We start from the raw sequence: 16,068 nt of genomic DNA on the forward strand, positions 1-16,068 counted from the left end.
CGAAGCATGTGTTGTTTACCGTGATTAAGTGAAAGTGTCGTACGTGAATGGGTCACATTTTTAAAGATGGACAAACTGACGTGCACGATGTGGCAAGAAGTGATCGTCCATCTGTAATCAGCAATGAACTCAAACAGAAAATTGACAAAGCTGTCCGTGAAGTCTATCGGTTCACGATTTAGCCGAACGACTACCATCTCTTGAGGCACATGAAACAGTAACTTGCGTCGCACCGTTTCGACAATGCTGTTAGTGGGTGGTTTCATTCAAAGGCGTTTTTTTTTTTTTTTTTTTTTTCAGAAGGAATTTCAGACCTTGTAAAACGTTATGACACGTGCCTCAATTTGAACGGTGAATAAATTGAAATTAATGTAATGTTGTGCTTTTCTAATGCGTATAATAAAAGTTCTGTATCTGTGAGTGTATTGATAACAAAGTCGTTTTCTTTTCCGAATTCCCTCGTACTATTTACTGTTTATTTACTGTAGTTAATAAGATATATGTGTAAATAACTGTTGTATTGTATGACGCATTATGTGGAAACGCTTATCAATGTATATATATATATATATATATATATATATATATATATATATATATATATATATATATATATATATGTGTGTGTGTGTGTGTGTGTGTGTGTGTATTTGACCCCTTGGAAAATATTCTGACAGCGTTCCTCAAACACTGTCACATGTCTGACATCACTTGTAAACATAGAAATTAGTTTCTAGTCAGGTCGTCTGGTCAAATATATTAAATACGTAATACTTACAAAATAACCCTTTTTTGTTTGTTTGTTTGAATCTGCAGAAAATCATACAGCGTGTTGAAATTATGTTTATCAAGGCACTTAATTTCTATGAGAAATACTCTGAATTGTTTAACGTTTCTAAATGAATTTTATCTAAATTCTAACTTTATTGTCTGCCCAACAACAATTCAGATTTGAAGCATTAGTAATATTTGTGTAACCGCAAGGTAAGTTTTTGTACATTTTTTTAAAAAGAGTTAGAAACTATCAGACTCTTAACTAACTGGTTCATACTAGCGTGCTATCTAAAATAACTTAAACTACAAATACAAAAAAAAAAAAAAAAAAAAAAAAAAAAAAAGAACAAAACAACGCTTATTTAAAAATATTAAATGTGTAACAGTTTCCGTCACTTACCTAACTAACAACTCTAGGAACATACTAGCTTCATCAGACACTGTAACAAACATGGAGTTGCGTATACATATGAAAGGATCCTAGAAACCAGTTCTGAACACTGATTGACTGGTTAGAACGGACTCAGCCAATCATAATAGAAGCTGATGAAAGTAAAACTTGGTGTGAGATTGAAGTGTTGCAACTGGAACAAATTATGTTAATAAGAAACTGAAAGGAGGCCAAATTTATTGAAAAAATTGGAACAAAATTGTTGTATGAATTGGAATGCAGGACTTAACCCTTTTAATCCCACTGTTGCCAAATGGGAACAATTTATTTTTATCAATTTTTGTCTGTGAATTATTTGTTGTGGATTTATTTCGTTTTTTACAATAAGGACGTGCTACCAGTGCATATGCTACTCCTAAAATCCTCTTGAGCTCCTTTGTGGCTAAACGGTTACCGTACGACCCGGGTTCCATTCCTGGCGGAAACTCATGTGGTTCGGATTCCACGTTAATCGGTAGGACCACGTCTCAAATAGCCTCGCTGCTGAAAGGAACGATAAACTAAAATCAACAACACTAAAATCCTCAAAATATATTAAATGAGGTCAGAATCAATAAGTTTAGAAGGAATTAAGAAATTTTGACACAAAAATAATTTGGGATTAAATGGGTTAAATTGACGAACAGTAGTTCAAGTTATTATAAAAGTTTAATTTGTAGCTTATTTTTCTGCCAGACCAGGGAGGGAAAAGAATTTGTAGTGTTAAGTTACACTTTTCTCAACTTCTATTATGATTGCCTGAGTCCGTTCTGACCAGTCAATCAGCTTTCAGAACTAGTTTCTAGGATCCTTTTATATTTAGACGCAACTCTCTCTTGTTTGTTACAGTGTCTAATAAGGTTAATATGTTGACGAAACTGTTACACATTTATCACTGTTAAATAAACGTTGTTTCGTTTAGTGATTTGTTTTCCTAGTTTAAGATATCAAACTCTTAAATAAAGACAACTTTAACATATAGTGTGCAGCAAACCGTATACTTGGCGGGAACAACTAGTTTGTATATAGATGGAAATGGATTTTGATATATCAAAAGATGATTTAACTAGGTTTAAACAAGAATCCAGCAAAATCAAACAATTAAAATTCTTTTTAATTTCATATAGAAAACAATGGTACTTTTCCATATAAACCAATGGGCTAAAAAAAACAGTATGTGGGAAGCACTGAACACTTAAGAGCACGATGCTCGATCCTCTTCTACACGGTGATCATAAAGTCCCGTTACTCCCTATATATTACAAAGAAGTTAATGAATTGTTGTTTTTTATTGTTCTAGGTGCTGAGATACCTCTAAATCATGGCTGATGAGTTCAATTACACCATGGAGAAACGGATCGTAAGGAGCACGTGGACTTATGTTCAGCATGATTTCACTGTAAGGTTTCAAAATCCTTCCCCTACAAAACCAACAATTTTTCGGTGGGAGAAAAGGCTCTTTACAACCGGTTCCAGCACGATGAAGCACCAGCCCACTATGATATTGTCGTTAGCGAATATCTCAATAATGTATTTCCTGATAAATGGGCTGGATGTGGTTCTCTATTTGCCTGCATCTTTAAAGTGGCCGCCCCGAAGTCCTGATCTGTCATCTTGCGGTAATGCATTATGGGGCTTCATGAAACAAAAGATTGTTGCCACACTTTACAAGACAGTTGACGGACTTAAGCATGCTGTTCGACGTGCATTTACTGTCATCACGCCAGCAATGTTGAGGAGAATTTCATATCGTACATGGAGGATACTCTGCTATGAAAATGATTATGGACACACAGACACTCTAGAATAAATAGTAAAGAATAGTTACATTACCTCAAAGCTATCCTCTACCATGATCCTACATTAATACAATGTTACCATCTATGAATATATATATGGACACGCGATAAGGGAGGGGGGATGGACTTTGTAATCACTCAGTAAAATAAGGCATGCTAAACGGCGTGACAAACATCTTGGCATTTGAAGGCGGCGCTCTAAGTTCCCTTTAAATGCTGCTAGCAAATGGGAGACCAGCGGTATTGCCGCATTTATTTTGTACACATCCACGTCTATCTCCTGTCCTTGATTAAACTGTAGTTTCTTTGCTTAGCCATAGCCACACCCCTTTACCACTTGGCAACGTCGTGCCAGAGCTTGCGTTTTATTCGTTTAGCTGAAATGACAAGATATTTGTCACAGGTTTTAGATTTTATGCTAAATATCTATATAACTTTAATCATAAACTTATGTTCACATGTTCTGGTTTTCCTTTACAGTAAACTAAGGTCAAACATTCATGTTACCTAACATGGTTCTAGCACTGTTTCTAAAGAATATAACAATAATTACATAAGAGGGTGTGTGATCTCTTAAATGTCTGCGTAAAATGCCACAGAACTCTTAAAATATACAGCACATATAAAAATACCTTAGTTACAGTTGATTTGAGTTACCAATATGAAAGAAAAAGAAAAGAAGAGATTTCTCAAAAACTACACAAATCAAATTAAGAACTACATTAAAAGAGTGTACAACTAAAATAGGTCTTTTCCATCTTTTTTTTTTTCAGAAATATTACATGAATGTTGCACCAAACCAGTGGTTCTCAACCGTTTTTGTCTGACGTCACATTTTACTGAACGTTCAGTACATCACGACACATTTGTTTTGATATTTTTATTATTATTATTATTATTATTATTATTATTATTATTATTATTATTATTATTATTATTATTAATAATAATAATAATAATATATTGAAAAACCAATTAGTTTTTATAATTACTAGACCAACCCGCATTATGCTTTATTTTTTCCAAATTATGCTTTATTGTTAATTTCAATCATTGTTTTACATTAATCGTGTATAATGTATAATATTTACTATACATTAAATATTCTAAATACCTTGATCTAGCCTACTTAGTAATATTTTATGCAACCAATTTCTTTCATATTTAATGAATTTTCTACTTAATGCACTGGAAAGAGATATCTGCTCAAGTCAGTTTTTCTTATCACTTGTGTGCACCTTAGCGGTGCGTATATACAGAAAGGGAAAGTAAAAAATGCCACCAAAAAGTACAGAAAGTGCTCATGTTCAAGAGGTACAAATAACAATACAGTGTGGAGTTCTTGTGTACTATTCATTGTTGGCGGAAAGTTGTCTTCTTCTTTTACCTTTTTTCCTTCATATCAAATAATTACACTGAAAAGAAGTTTACAGGAGTAAAAATAAGCTTTCCATTGTTGCAAAAAAATGAAAATGAAATCTTTAAGTTTTACGTCCCACGGTTATGCCGGTTAGGCTAAAGGAGACGGTGATGATGAGAGATGAGTGAAAATGGTGGAATGAAGAAAGTGGGAGGAAACGGGAGAACCCGGAGGAAACCCACGAGCACGGTGTTTCCATTGTTGCATTGTTATGTTCTCAATCATTTTGAGTTGTAAATATTGGTTTTAGAAAATATTAATACAATATGTTAAACTTGCAGTTAAACAGAATTTTTCAAGAATTGTGCTATATATTTTAAATTATGCTTTATTTTCTAAAATTATACTTTATTATGCTTTTAAAATTAGTTTCTTCTGGACCCTTAGACAACCATATCCATGTTTAAGGTACCAACCATATGTGTAAATTGCTATTATGCTTTTTATGCTTTTGGGTTGCTCTAATAATTACTGTATATAGCACTGAGCATTATTGCTACCGCTGGAGGTGTTGACTGGTACAGGCTGTTTAAACTAATTATTATTAAATTCTTCATGAATATTAAATTCTAAAACTTAGCGACAGACCTTAGTGGACTGCTTGACACACCAGTCTGTGTCGCGACACATCGGTTGAGAACCACTACTCTAAACTATATTTATACACGTTTTTCTCCATTATAAACTCGACATTACCAAAAACTTTTGTAGAAAAAATATATAATTAGTTGGTTTAAGCGAAAACTGCTTTCTCTATCGTAGCTCGTATGTGTTTAAATTGTTTTACGTTTACGAACATGAAAATCACAATACATTACTTTGGTACACAAAATATCGTAATTAAGATTCTAGCAGGTAATTACAATGTAGCTCAATGTTCAGTCTCGTTTCTTACTTACATTATATGCATATAGAAATATCATATAAAAAAAAGAAGGAACATGAAAATAAATGAGTATTATTACACTAATAATAAATTAAATTACATTTAAATAGTTTTTAATTGTCTCTTTATTGGTTTCGTCTCCTCTTTGATTTAGTTTAGAAAGAGGATTGGATTAGTGTCTTCCTAATTTTTTTTTTTATTTGTTATTGCTGTTTTGTTCCATTTTTCTTCTTTCTTGTTTAGTTTTCAACTCATTTGCAACAAAGCGTCTGAATAAGGTGTTTCAAGAAAATGTTGACCGGAAGCACAATGTTGATTGTCCGTTATTTGAGGACAGCACTGAGGAGAATCCTGACTCGACGTTGGTGACCACTCTCCGGACGACCTTTGGAAGGTAAATGGCCATGTCTGAAAATAATAATAATAATAATAATAATAATAATAATAATAATAATAATAATAATAATAATAATAATAATAATAATAATAATAATGTTTATTTCTGTGTCATGAACAGCCTAACGGCAAAAATACAACACCATATCAAAATAAATAAATAAAAAATAAACACATATTGCACACAATGTAACCTATCTACTGAAACTATAAAACATAATGATACAATAAAATAGCATTGGATTAAATAAAGTGTACCGGATTAATAATTCCTTGTCAAAGTAATACCAAATATTTTCAGTCTCAAAATAGATACCGGTACATTGTCAAAAATACTACAAATAATATTTGTCAAATTCTAAAATGCGTGCTTCTGTACTGATAAAAATAGATTAAATTAAATCAAAAAGAACTGGTCATTGTTCTTAAAGTTACAGATTTTGGATTCAAAGGAACTAATGTTGATCTATTTCTAGTATTATACATTGGTACCCTTATACCTATATTTTATAAGCAGTATTCACTATGATATCTATTGTCTAGTATTTTCTGAATAAAATCTCTTTCAATAAGTTTTCTTCTGTTACTTAATGCCTGTAACAACTAAAATTGATTCCCGTATTCATAACTACGTGAGTAGTAATCTCTATTCATTTTATGGCAAGTGGCCTAATAGAACATTTTTGGACTGACTCAATTTTGTTTACCAATGGTTTACCTATACTATTCCAAATAACTACACCGAAGTCTAATCTTGTTCTTGCAAGCATCTTATATAATATACATATGAACTGGCATTCTTAAACTCAGACCATTGTCTGAAAATGAACCCAATTATTATTATTCTCGTCCCTTGGACTATTTCCTTAATATGATAGCTAAAAATTTCATATTTATGTCAAACACTATACCCAAATCTTTAATCTGTTCGCCTTTATTCAAAGTTGCTCCATTAATTACATATTTGCTCACGTATAATAATAATAATAATAATAGTAGTAATAATAATAATAATAATAATAATAATAATAATAATAATAATAATAATAATAATAATAATAATAATACATCATTGATCTCATCGTCTAATATATAACTTCGAAAATGTTAAATGAAAAAATTTCATAATCTTAGTGTATAGAAAGTAGTGTTGCCTTCAAGGTGAGAAAGTATCATCTTCATTCATCTCTCAGAATGAGAAGAAAGTCGTAGGGACAAGAAATTCCTTTTTCAATTCGAGACAACACGAGAAATATCATAGTCTCGTTGGCAACTCTCAAAACAGGGGCAGTGTTGCTTCCAGAACGGTTTTTTGGGGATGCACTGCCCCCTCCCGGAGCTCTGAGAGTGCCCCCCGGAGGAGACCTAAATGATACGTCTTTCATATAATAATAAATAGAATAGTACCAGCAGTGCCCACTGGAATGCTAAGTGTGCCGCCCCGGAACATTGTTTCTGAAAGAAACACTGAATAGGGACAGGGCCGGATTAAGAGGGGCTTAGGGGAGCTGTAGTCTTAGACCTCCAGGTGGACAGGGGTCTCCACTCTGATAAAAATCTCAACTGGCTACACTGAGAAAAAAATTGTATGTGGCGTAAGTAAAATCGTATGTTACATTTGTAAATCCTGCAGTTTTGGACTTAAAGTACAGCAAACATATAGCTGAAAACGCATGTCTTATACCACCTTCTGTATAGGTGTTTCATCTATACATACTTTCCGTATGAAACAATGTAGGCGGTCATGATCTCACATACAAATGGACGTACGTAGCTGGCGAAGGTAGCTAGCATACACATATGTATGTAATATAAGGAAGACTGTTAGATATTGGAAATTCCTGCAACGGCATGATGTAACATCTAAGGGCAGTGCCTATCTATCATTCGGATAACGTATGCTTCGTACTGATTTCTGATGTAAGCAAGAGGATTCCGTATATTTGTACAATATACTGCTGTCCGGAGAACGGATTTTTCTCAGTGTATCTAAAAGAAATTATAAAGATACAATCATCATCATAAAATATGACTAAAAATATGAAACATGTTCTCTTAACTGTATTTTCACAAAAATGTATTAGGCAAAGTCAGCAGGGGTCACTCTTTTTTTCTAGCTCCGGGCCTCCAGATGAGTTAATCCAACCCTGATCTGGGGCGCACCCACGAGGGGGAGGGGTACACCGGCTCCGGACCCTCCCCAAAACCTGGTAAATCGACATTCATTTGTAAAATTGCTTAATAAAATTATACCTAAGTACTTGTTTACCTGAAAAATGATTGATGTAACCTTAACATTTTGATGTTGCACTTCATTTCTACTCTTTCTTTCCTTACAAAACCAGTCTAGTTCTATATTTTTTTATGAGAATATAGCTGGCAGTACTTATCTATTACGTATCATTTTTTTGGGTGTAGAATAACATCTGTTCAATATTATATAGGCGTAGTGTCTTGTAGGAGGAGACCGGGGCTGGTTGGCAGCAGGAGCTGGTTGACAAACTGCATATAACTCCTCTATTAATTAACTCAATACGCTGTTGCTGCTATCATAAAAAAAAAGAAGCTATCTGTAGATGCTGCTGTCACCTTCATAGAAATCTTTTTGGAAAGAAAAAGAAACAGGAGAATGGGAGACATCCAGAAAGAACAAGAAAAAAGAAGAATATGATGAAGAGGAAGATTTCTGCATTATGAGCTTGGATACATACACCAACAGCCATCCAGGCGAGAATTGGATCCATTGTGTGTCTTGCAGAGCGTAGGCGCATGTAGAGTGCACGGATGATTCACCATATTACATATGCCATAACTGTGACTCTGAATTTTCTGAATAGGCCTGATTCTCAGTTGTTCAATTCTCAGTGTCAAGCATAATTTGTGTGTGTTCTTTCGTTACAAAAATATAGGTCTAGATATCAGTGGCGGCCGGTGAATTGTGGTATCGGGTGAATGTACGAACGATCGGAGACAGAAGATATAAAGTGGACTCATTGACTAATCTGCATAATTTTAGATGCAAATGATATGTGACATGTGAAATTAAATAAAATTCTGTTAAAAAATAAAAAAATGCAGAACATTTTATCTGATTAATCAACTTGGGACATTCAATTCCTTGAAAGTGTCAATTCTTTTTGATGTGGAAAAAAACTTTTCGTCTTTTGCTGATGCCATAGGTACAGTTAATATTAATTTCAGAAGCTTTGTAGATTCGATAAATATTTTTTCTAGATTATTGCGAACGATTCATTCTAGGAAACTCAGTCCCTGACAGTGATCCGAATTCCTCTTCAGCGTTGACTGAAGAGAGTTCGTAGCAGAGATTAGTGTTATAAAAAAAAAGTACATTGAACACACTTTATTCACAGTTTATCTAGGAAAATTTAAAATAAATTGAGGAAATGTATCTAGTCAAACAACATTACTGCCATAAGATATCCTGTAAATTCAAACTGGATTTTTTTCGAACACTCTCTTGAATTGCCCTTTGCTTGTTTTGTCTGAGCCTTAATTGCAAGTTTTTCCTCAGTTGAAAGCTGGACATTTTTTTTTATTTTGTAAGTTATTTACAGAATTAAAACACACACAATAAAATTAAATCTAATAATTAAAAACCAAAACAGCTGATACAAAAGACGTACTGGTATATGAATTCCGAATGTCACATATTTATACATCAACACAAACACATGTGCGTAAAAGAAAGAAACGTCGTGGTTGTTACGCAATGCACGATAAACACAATATACTTCCACATGAGGCGAAACAATGCTTATCAATGTGATACGTTCTGGAAAGGAAACCTTGAAACCCGCCAGATGTAGGATCAGCATGTTAACAGAAATAAAAAATCAAAGAACATCAAAACAAACAGTACTGCCAGTTCTACACCCAGAAATGTTAACTGGGAGGGGTCGAAAGTATTTGAGGGAGGTTCAATACGTCTACGTAACACCGAACCTGTCTTATACTGCACCCGAAAAGACGATAAGTAATTCTTAATTACTGTCACCTATATTTTTAGAAAAATAATAGAACGATTATTTTTATAAGAAAAGAAAGAGTACATGATGAGGCGTAAAATAAAATATTTAGCCTACATCAATCGTTTCTCTGTTAAACAAGTACTATTCCTACAGGAAAGTCTACAAATGTTAGTCAAGTTTCAAAATTTTTGGGAGGTCCTGAGCCGGTGGAACCCTCTCGTGGCTACGCCCCTGAACATTGCTAACTAGTCCCAAATTCAATGTGGCGTTCCCCATCATACAGTTTTATGTGGAAATTATCAAGAGTATAAAATATACTTATTTTATAAAATAAGTATGCTAAACTACTATCCATAGAAGGGGGGGGGGGGCGATTCTACATACTGATTATTAATATAATTGATTCACAAATTACTGTAGAAGAAGCCTTCATGATCAATATAAGCTAAGAATTAACTTATAAATGCGGGTCTACTTTCATTTGTTTCCTGCTCTACTAGATGTTTTCTTTCTTATTTTGTATTTCTGCAATTTTTTTTTTTAATTGTCATTATATTGATTTGCTTCAGTATGATCCCGTAATTTAAAAATATAAGTGCATAAAACCAAATTCCATTTGTTAATTGCTAGTTAAATGAAATTCAGAAATCATATTTAACGTGAAAAACCTTCTCGTTCACTGGAAACCGTGTTGTGTTGCAGTAGCACTGCAACGACCAGTTCCTTTAACTTCTGAGATAGGGGAAAGGAGACTTAACATCCTCTCCAATTGCCGCGCTGAAGGAATCTGGTCGTTGTATGCTCGTTGCAACACAATATAAATTAGAGACTCTGTGACGAATTATTTTTCGCTTTTTAAAACGGATTAACGGAACGGACAGGTACAGAAGCCAAAAATATGTTATTTAAAATGTATATATGGGAGTATTAGAAAGTATTTTTTTCTGCTCTTTACTACTATTGATAACAACATTTTTTTTTCTTGAAATACTTTGGTCGTTGCGCAACGCTGCAACACTAACATTAGCCGCCACTGCTAGATATTGTTTTTTTCTTTCTTTGTGAAAAGTAGGAAATAAACTGCGTTTCTTGATAGTTCAGTTATTTTAATTACATTTGGAAATAATATGAAGAATTAGCCTACATCGCATCCTATTAAAACTAATTGATAATCTTGGTTTGATAATCTTGTAGCTTCCGATGTCAAGACAACCAAGCTAGAATGAAAGAAAGAAGTTTTCATATTTCATAATGCTGATTCTTTTAAATATTGTGAATAAAAGCCATTTCAAAATTCAAACAAAGAGCTTACTTCATTGCAGTATTTATAGAATTTAGAAAAATCATGCTTATTACTAATAAATCCAATTTTTGGGTGTTTTGTTCCTTACTGTTTTCGATATATATAGGCTATATTTAAAAAGTATGCCAGCTAGCACCACAATACCAGCCAACCAGCCTCTTACTAGGGGCTGGTTGGCATACTCTATTTTAAAAGAAAGAAAATTTTATTTCTCGAAAACCATAAGCCAAAAAAAAAAATACAAACAAAAATTGGATTTATCAGAGGAAACTTTGGTCTGTCCATACACATTCATTACATTGCAATACAGTGTACTGTCTGCTCATAAAAAAATAAAGAATGAAAAGTTCGCCAATCAGCCCCGGTCTCCCCTATTGGACCTTCCAAACTTTGGATCCCTCCCAAGAAAAAAAAAGTTCTGAGTGCGTGCGTTCTTAATCCCAAACTCTATTATAGTCTTACACAATTCAAGTATAAAAAGTACAAATTCATAAAGTGATTGCACGAGTACAATGAAGAGAATTTATCAAAATTTAAAGTTACACTATATACTCCAATCATAAATATGGATTAAATATTATATCATACCTTTCGTAACGCGGAAGAATTCTGGTTAACTTCAAGATGAAAAAATGAAATGAAATTTTTAGGTTTTATGTCCCACGCCTATGCCGGCTAGGCTAAAGGAGACGGTGATGATGAGAGATGAATGAAACGGTGGAATGAAGAAAGTGGGAGAAAACGGGGTAACCCCGAGAAAACCCACGCACACGGGGTTTGTCCACCACAAAGTTCACTTAGCGGGGACTAGGATCGAATCCGGGACCCCAACCACCAGAGATGAACGCTCTACCACTGAGACCCCGCGCCCCAACTTCAATATGAAATTAAGAAAAAATCAGGATATATATTTTATATACAAATTTACAGAACGAGACGAGAAAACCTTTTTGAGAATCGAGACGAGACGAGTCGAGGAAATCTTATTTCTCATCTCGTAACACCACTAATAAGAATGAATTTGTCTAATCTGGACGTTGATGGTAAAAATTGGACAATATGATCTAAACGGGCCGTACATTGATATTCTGAATATCAGTAATAAACCGAATGAAACAAAAAGAGTTTAATTTTTGTTAGTGGGTTTGTGGTAGCTTCAACTTTTAATTAGTCGGACTCTGGTGGGCTTTGATCTTTGGTGGAAAATACAAGACTCGTTAGCAACTTTTGTGTTTCCAGGAAATTATAAGGAAATCGCACATATGGACTATTTCCAATAAGAAATCTCGCTTTCTATCGCTAGTGTCGTTTTTTTTTTTTCTATCTTGATGAACATTGAAGCTGAAAATAATTTATTTCTACATCTTTCGGTATGAAACCTTGTGAAGAGTGGTAGGAGTATAGAAAAAACAATTTTTCTAAATCTAAATTCATATCAAACATCAATATATCACTATCTCTTACCGCTTTTTGTCTATTGTAATATTCTATACGTAGTCTATATTTATAAACGTCAACACATGGTTCTTGTTTGTAAATAAAATCACGTGTTCTCTTACTACTACTACTACAAGCAAGCAGACGATTGGCATAATCGTCATCGTCAGGTCTTGTGACAGCAGATTAACACCAACGTCATTGGTGTCCAGAAGAGGGTATAAAACACCATGAAAGGTCTCCATCGACATCATTTTCAGCTGATTATTCTGTTCTCCTAGCTTGCCTAGAGCTTTTCGAGTTCTATCCTAACCCAAGCCTCTTGGCTTCCTTGGAGCTCTGAGGTCTCCTGCCTACTTAGCTTGCCTGGAGTCCTGTGGTAACTCAACCCCTCTCTTGGAAGACCGCTCACTGCTTTATAGTGATTTTCTATCTCCTTTTCTGCCCACTTAAAAAACACGACACCGTTTTACCACATGTTGTATGCTTATTGCTTCTTCACTATATACTTCCACGATTTGACTGTGAATGTCCGATGGCGACAAATTGTTTGGTTACAAGAAACGATTCACGGCTTGCAGCTCCAAGCAAGATCAGTTTACTAAACGTCTTGCCATTTCATTCGCTCTGACGCTTCTGCATACTGAAAATACCTACCTTCACGTGCTTTATTTACACGTGCCTTCATCGTGATTTAGAGGTAAGGCGAAATAGATAATAATTGACAGCTTATACACGCGGTTATTAGTAAAATGTAGTCAAAAATTAAAGGTAAAATGTATACAAAGCGTTATACGATAACCTAGTACAGTAAATAAAATATTAATTTTATTTTGTATTAAGAATAATTTATTACTGATATATTTTTATTTACGCTTAAAGAATTAATCAATCCTACGTTAATCATAGAAAGACACTCAGTGTTAAGCAACATGGAGAATCCAAAGATTTTATACCCAACAATATTGGACAAATTTGACCTAAAATCATAGATGATAACATATTTAGATTCAAACCATTCAGATTAATCCAAGGAAGAGTCTTCAGCGTGGTTTACCATAATTACCGGAGAGGTATGCACAGTATCGTGATCAAAATCAATTGATCCTCCTTTAATGTTGTTATAATTAAGACGCAAAGAACGGTGATCACAGGCTGCCATAGAGTAAGTTTCCCTGCACGCTTCTATCATTAATTCGTACTCATTGGGAAGACTCAAGATCTTGTGGTAGTCGTCATGAGTCACGCAAATTGGGTTGCTTTTTAATGAGGATACATCGGGTATCCTCAGATCAATTCGAATATTCATATTTTTATCACCAGTTCCAGGAATCCTACTTGAAGTCTGACGAAGCATATAGCGAATTCCGTGCATAGTTTCGCTCTCAACAATTTTGTCGTCAATAATGATAAATCGATGCCTTGCTGTTTCAGAAGCATAACATAGCTTACTTTGCAGAAAATCCCTGTTGTCAATCATAACAAGTAAGGAGAGAATTTTGACAAAGTCCTTAAAATACACGAGCAATTTGATATTTTTCAAATCTGCTCCCGTCGTTGACCAATTGAGAACACTATGCTTTAAAACACACTTGCTTCGTAGGTAAAAATTCTTCTCATTGGTAATCTGTTTGGTGACGGACATTTTATGATTGAGAGAGCAGTTGAGAATCTCCAGGGCGTCCCAAACCAAATTCCTATTCTGTACTTCCGCTATAAATTTATCAAACTTCAGCATAAATTTTCGATTAAAGTAGAAAAGTGTTTCGAAAAATTTTTCATAATTGATCATTTCACCCCCACCACGTCTTGAGCGAATAAAATCCAAAATACACATAAATTGTTCGATAATTTGCCACGCAAAGAAGTGACAGACATTTTGTTTTATGTATCGCCATGATAAAGCATGAATTATCTTGTATTCACATTGAAGCGTCTTCAAAACTATGGAAGTGCGAAACTCAAACAATTTGGAATTTTGAAGATCGTCTGCAGATATCGTTCGCAACTTTTTAAATTCTTTACCTATGTCAGTTTCTAATCTCTCAAAATAAAAATTCAAAATAATGTTGCATACATCACGAAATCTAACACACACTAAACGACAACGTGCAATTTCTGATACTGATAAATATTTCAAAATATTTTCCAGTATTTCAGTTGGTAGATTCTGCATAGTTATCACACGTTGGAATCTTCTTGTTAAACCAGGACTTCTAATAAATTTGAGCCAAGTGTTTCGAGGTGAAATGCTGGTAAAGAAGTTTGCGCCATGGTGCCGACTGTATGTTTGTATTTCCTTTTGTCTAGGTTTAGCTCTTTCATTTTTCTTGGACTTGTGGCGCTGTTTGTTTTGCTTATTTGATACTTCTGTGTTATTAATAGAGTTATCAGATTGTATTTTCTCTTTGCTTTGTCTTCTAGAGAAAAATTTCAACCACTTTTTACCCATGATTGATTGTACTGTGTCTATGGTTGTGATGTTGATTAATATCTAAACGAACAATGCACTTGACTTAACCATATTTCTATTGTTGAAATACGTCTGATTATTGCTATAAGGTTTTAAAGTAGAAAAATATTTTAGACTAGGTGCAGTGACGTAACTAGGGGGGCAAACGAGGCTTGTACCCCGGGCGCCGGATTGGAAGGGCGCAAAATTGGCAAAATTGGGTGAGTTCTTGCCCCGGGCGACAACTAGTGTATTTGCGTCGCTGACAAGGCATATCAAACTTAGCATCTAAATTGGGCCAATAGTCAGCATACAATAGGGCGGGCACAAGGAAAAGAAAGAGGATGTTTTTATACTTAATGATGTATTTAAAAAGCAGCGTCGGCTGGTACTATATCTTGCATGGTTGTGCAACCGGATATTTTTTAATACTAAAGATTTGTTTGGTATTAAAGTAGTGTATCAGTAAAAAAGTAAACCCTTGATCTTGAGCGCTAAACAGTATTGATGCATTTCTTTAAAAATTTAATTAAAAGACTGAAAGAGAGAGATTTACATTTCCAGTTGCAGTGACCGTTGCCACTGAAAGCAGTAACACTGCGCATATGGCAGCGAGCTCCTATCTCTTAGCATGGGAAAATGGATTTATTCTTGTATCGCTGCTATCTTCCCGAATTGCCCGCTTCCAGTTGCGTCAGTGGTATATAGTCAGCTTCTGTAATAGTTACGAATTCCTCCGCTTGGCAGCGCTTAACTCAATTGATAGAGTGAGTGGGACAGACGCTTCGAAGAAACAAGTTAGTCACAAAACACAAACTTGCAAAGAACAAATACGCGTCTGGTCGTAGTAGTGTTTCTTATAGGCATAATATTGGGGGAGTTTTGCCCTCGCAAATTTGGATAGGGTTCACCCCGAAGCTTAAAAAATTGAATTTCTATCCAGTCCAGCCCCTTTTGATCCTGTTCCTGGACAAAAGTTTCTGGAAGGAAGCTTCAATAGTAGTAACAAAAAAAAAAGAAAGAAAGAAAGAAAGAAAGAAAAGAAAAGAAAAAAGAAAAAAGAAAAATAAAGAAAAAGCTCCTGGATTTTCGAAAGAGCTTCGGCTCTCCGAAATATATGCCCAAACATTTTAGATTTGCTTACTCACTCACTACAATATTTACTATAGAGTTATGAAATAT

At 34.3% G+C, this 16,068-nt stretch overlaps 1 protein-coding gene across 1 annotated transcript in view; it reads right to left on the reverse strand.

Annotated features, from left to right (window-relative positions):
• Positions 1–625: 625 nt before the first annotated feature.
• Positions 626–16,068, reverse strand: part of LOC145674811 (musculin-like) — a 96,589-nt gene continuing 81,146 nt past the window's right edge. The window contains exon 3 of the mRNA XM_081745031.1: positions 626–5,717. Within this exon, the coding sequence (XP_081601157.1) occupies positions 5,556–5,717 (162 nt within the window). The 3' untranslated portion in view covers positions 626–5,555. The remainder of the gene's footprint in view (positions 5,718–16,068) is intronic.

This window comes from Thermobia domestica, chromosome 18, assembly GCF_964235325.1.
Source record: "Thermobia domestica chromosome 18, izTheDome1.hap1.1, whole genome shotgun sequence".
NCBI classification, from domain to species: domain Eukaryota; kingdom Metazoa; phylum Arthropoda; class Insecta; order Zygentoma; family Lepismatidae; genus Thermobia; species Thermobia domestica.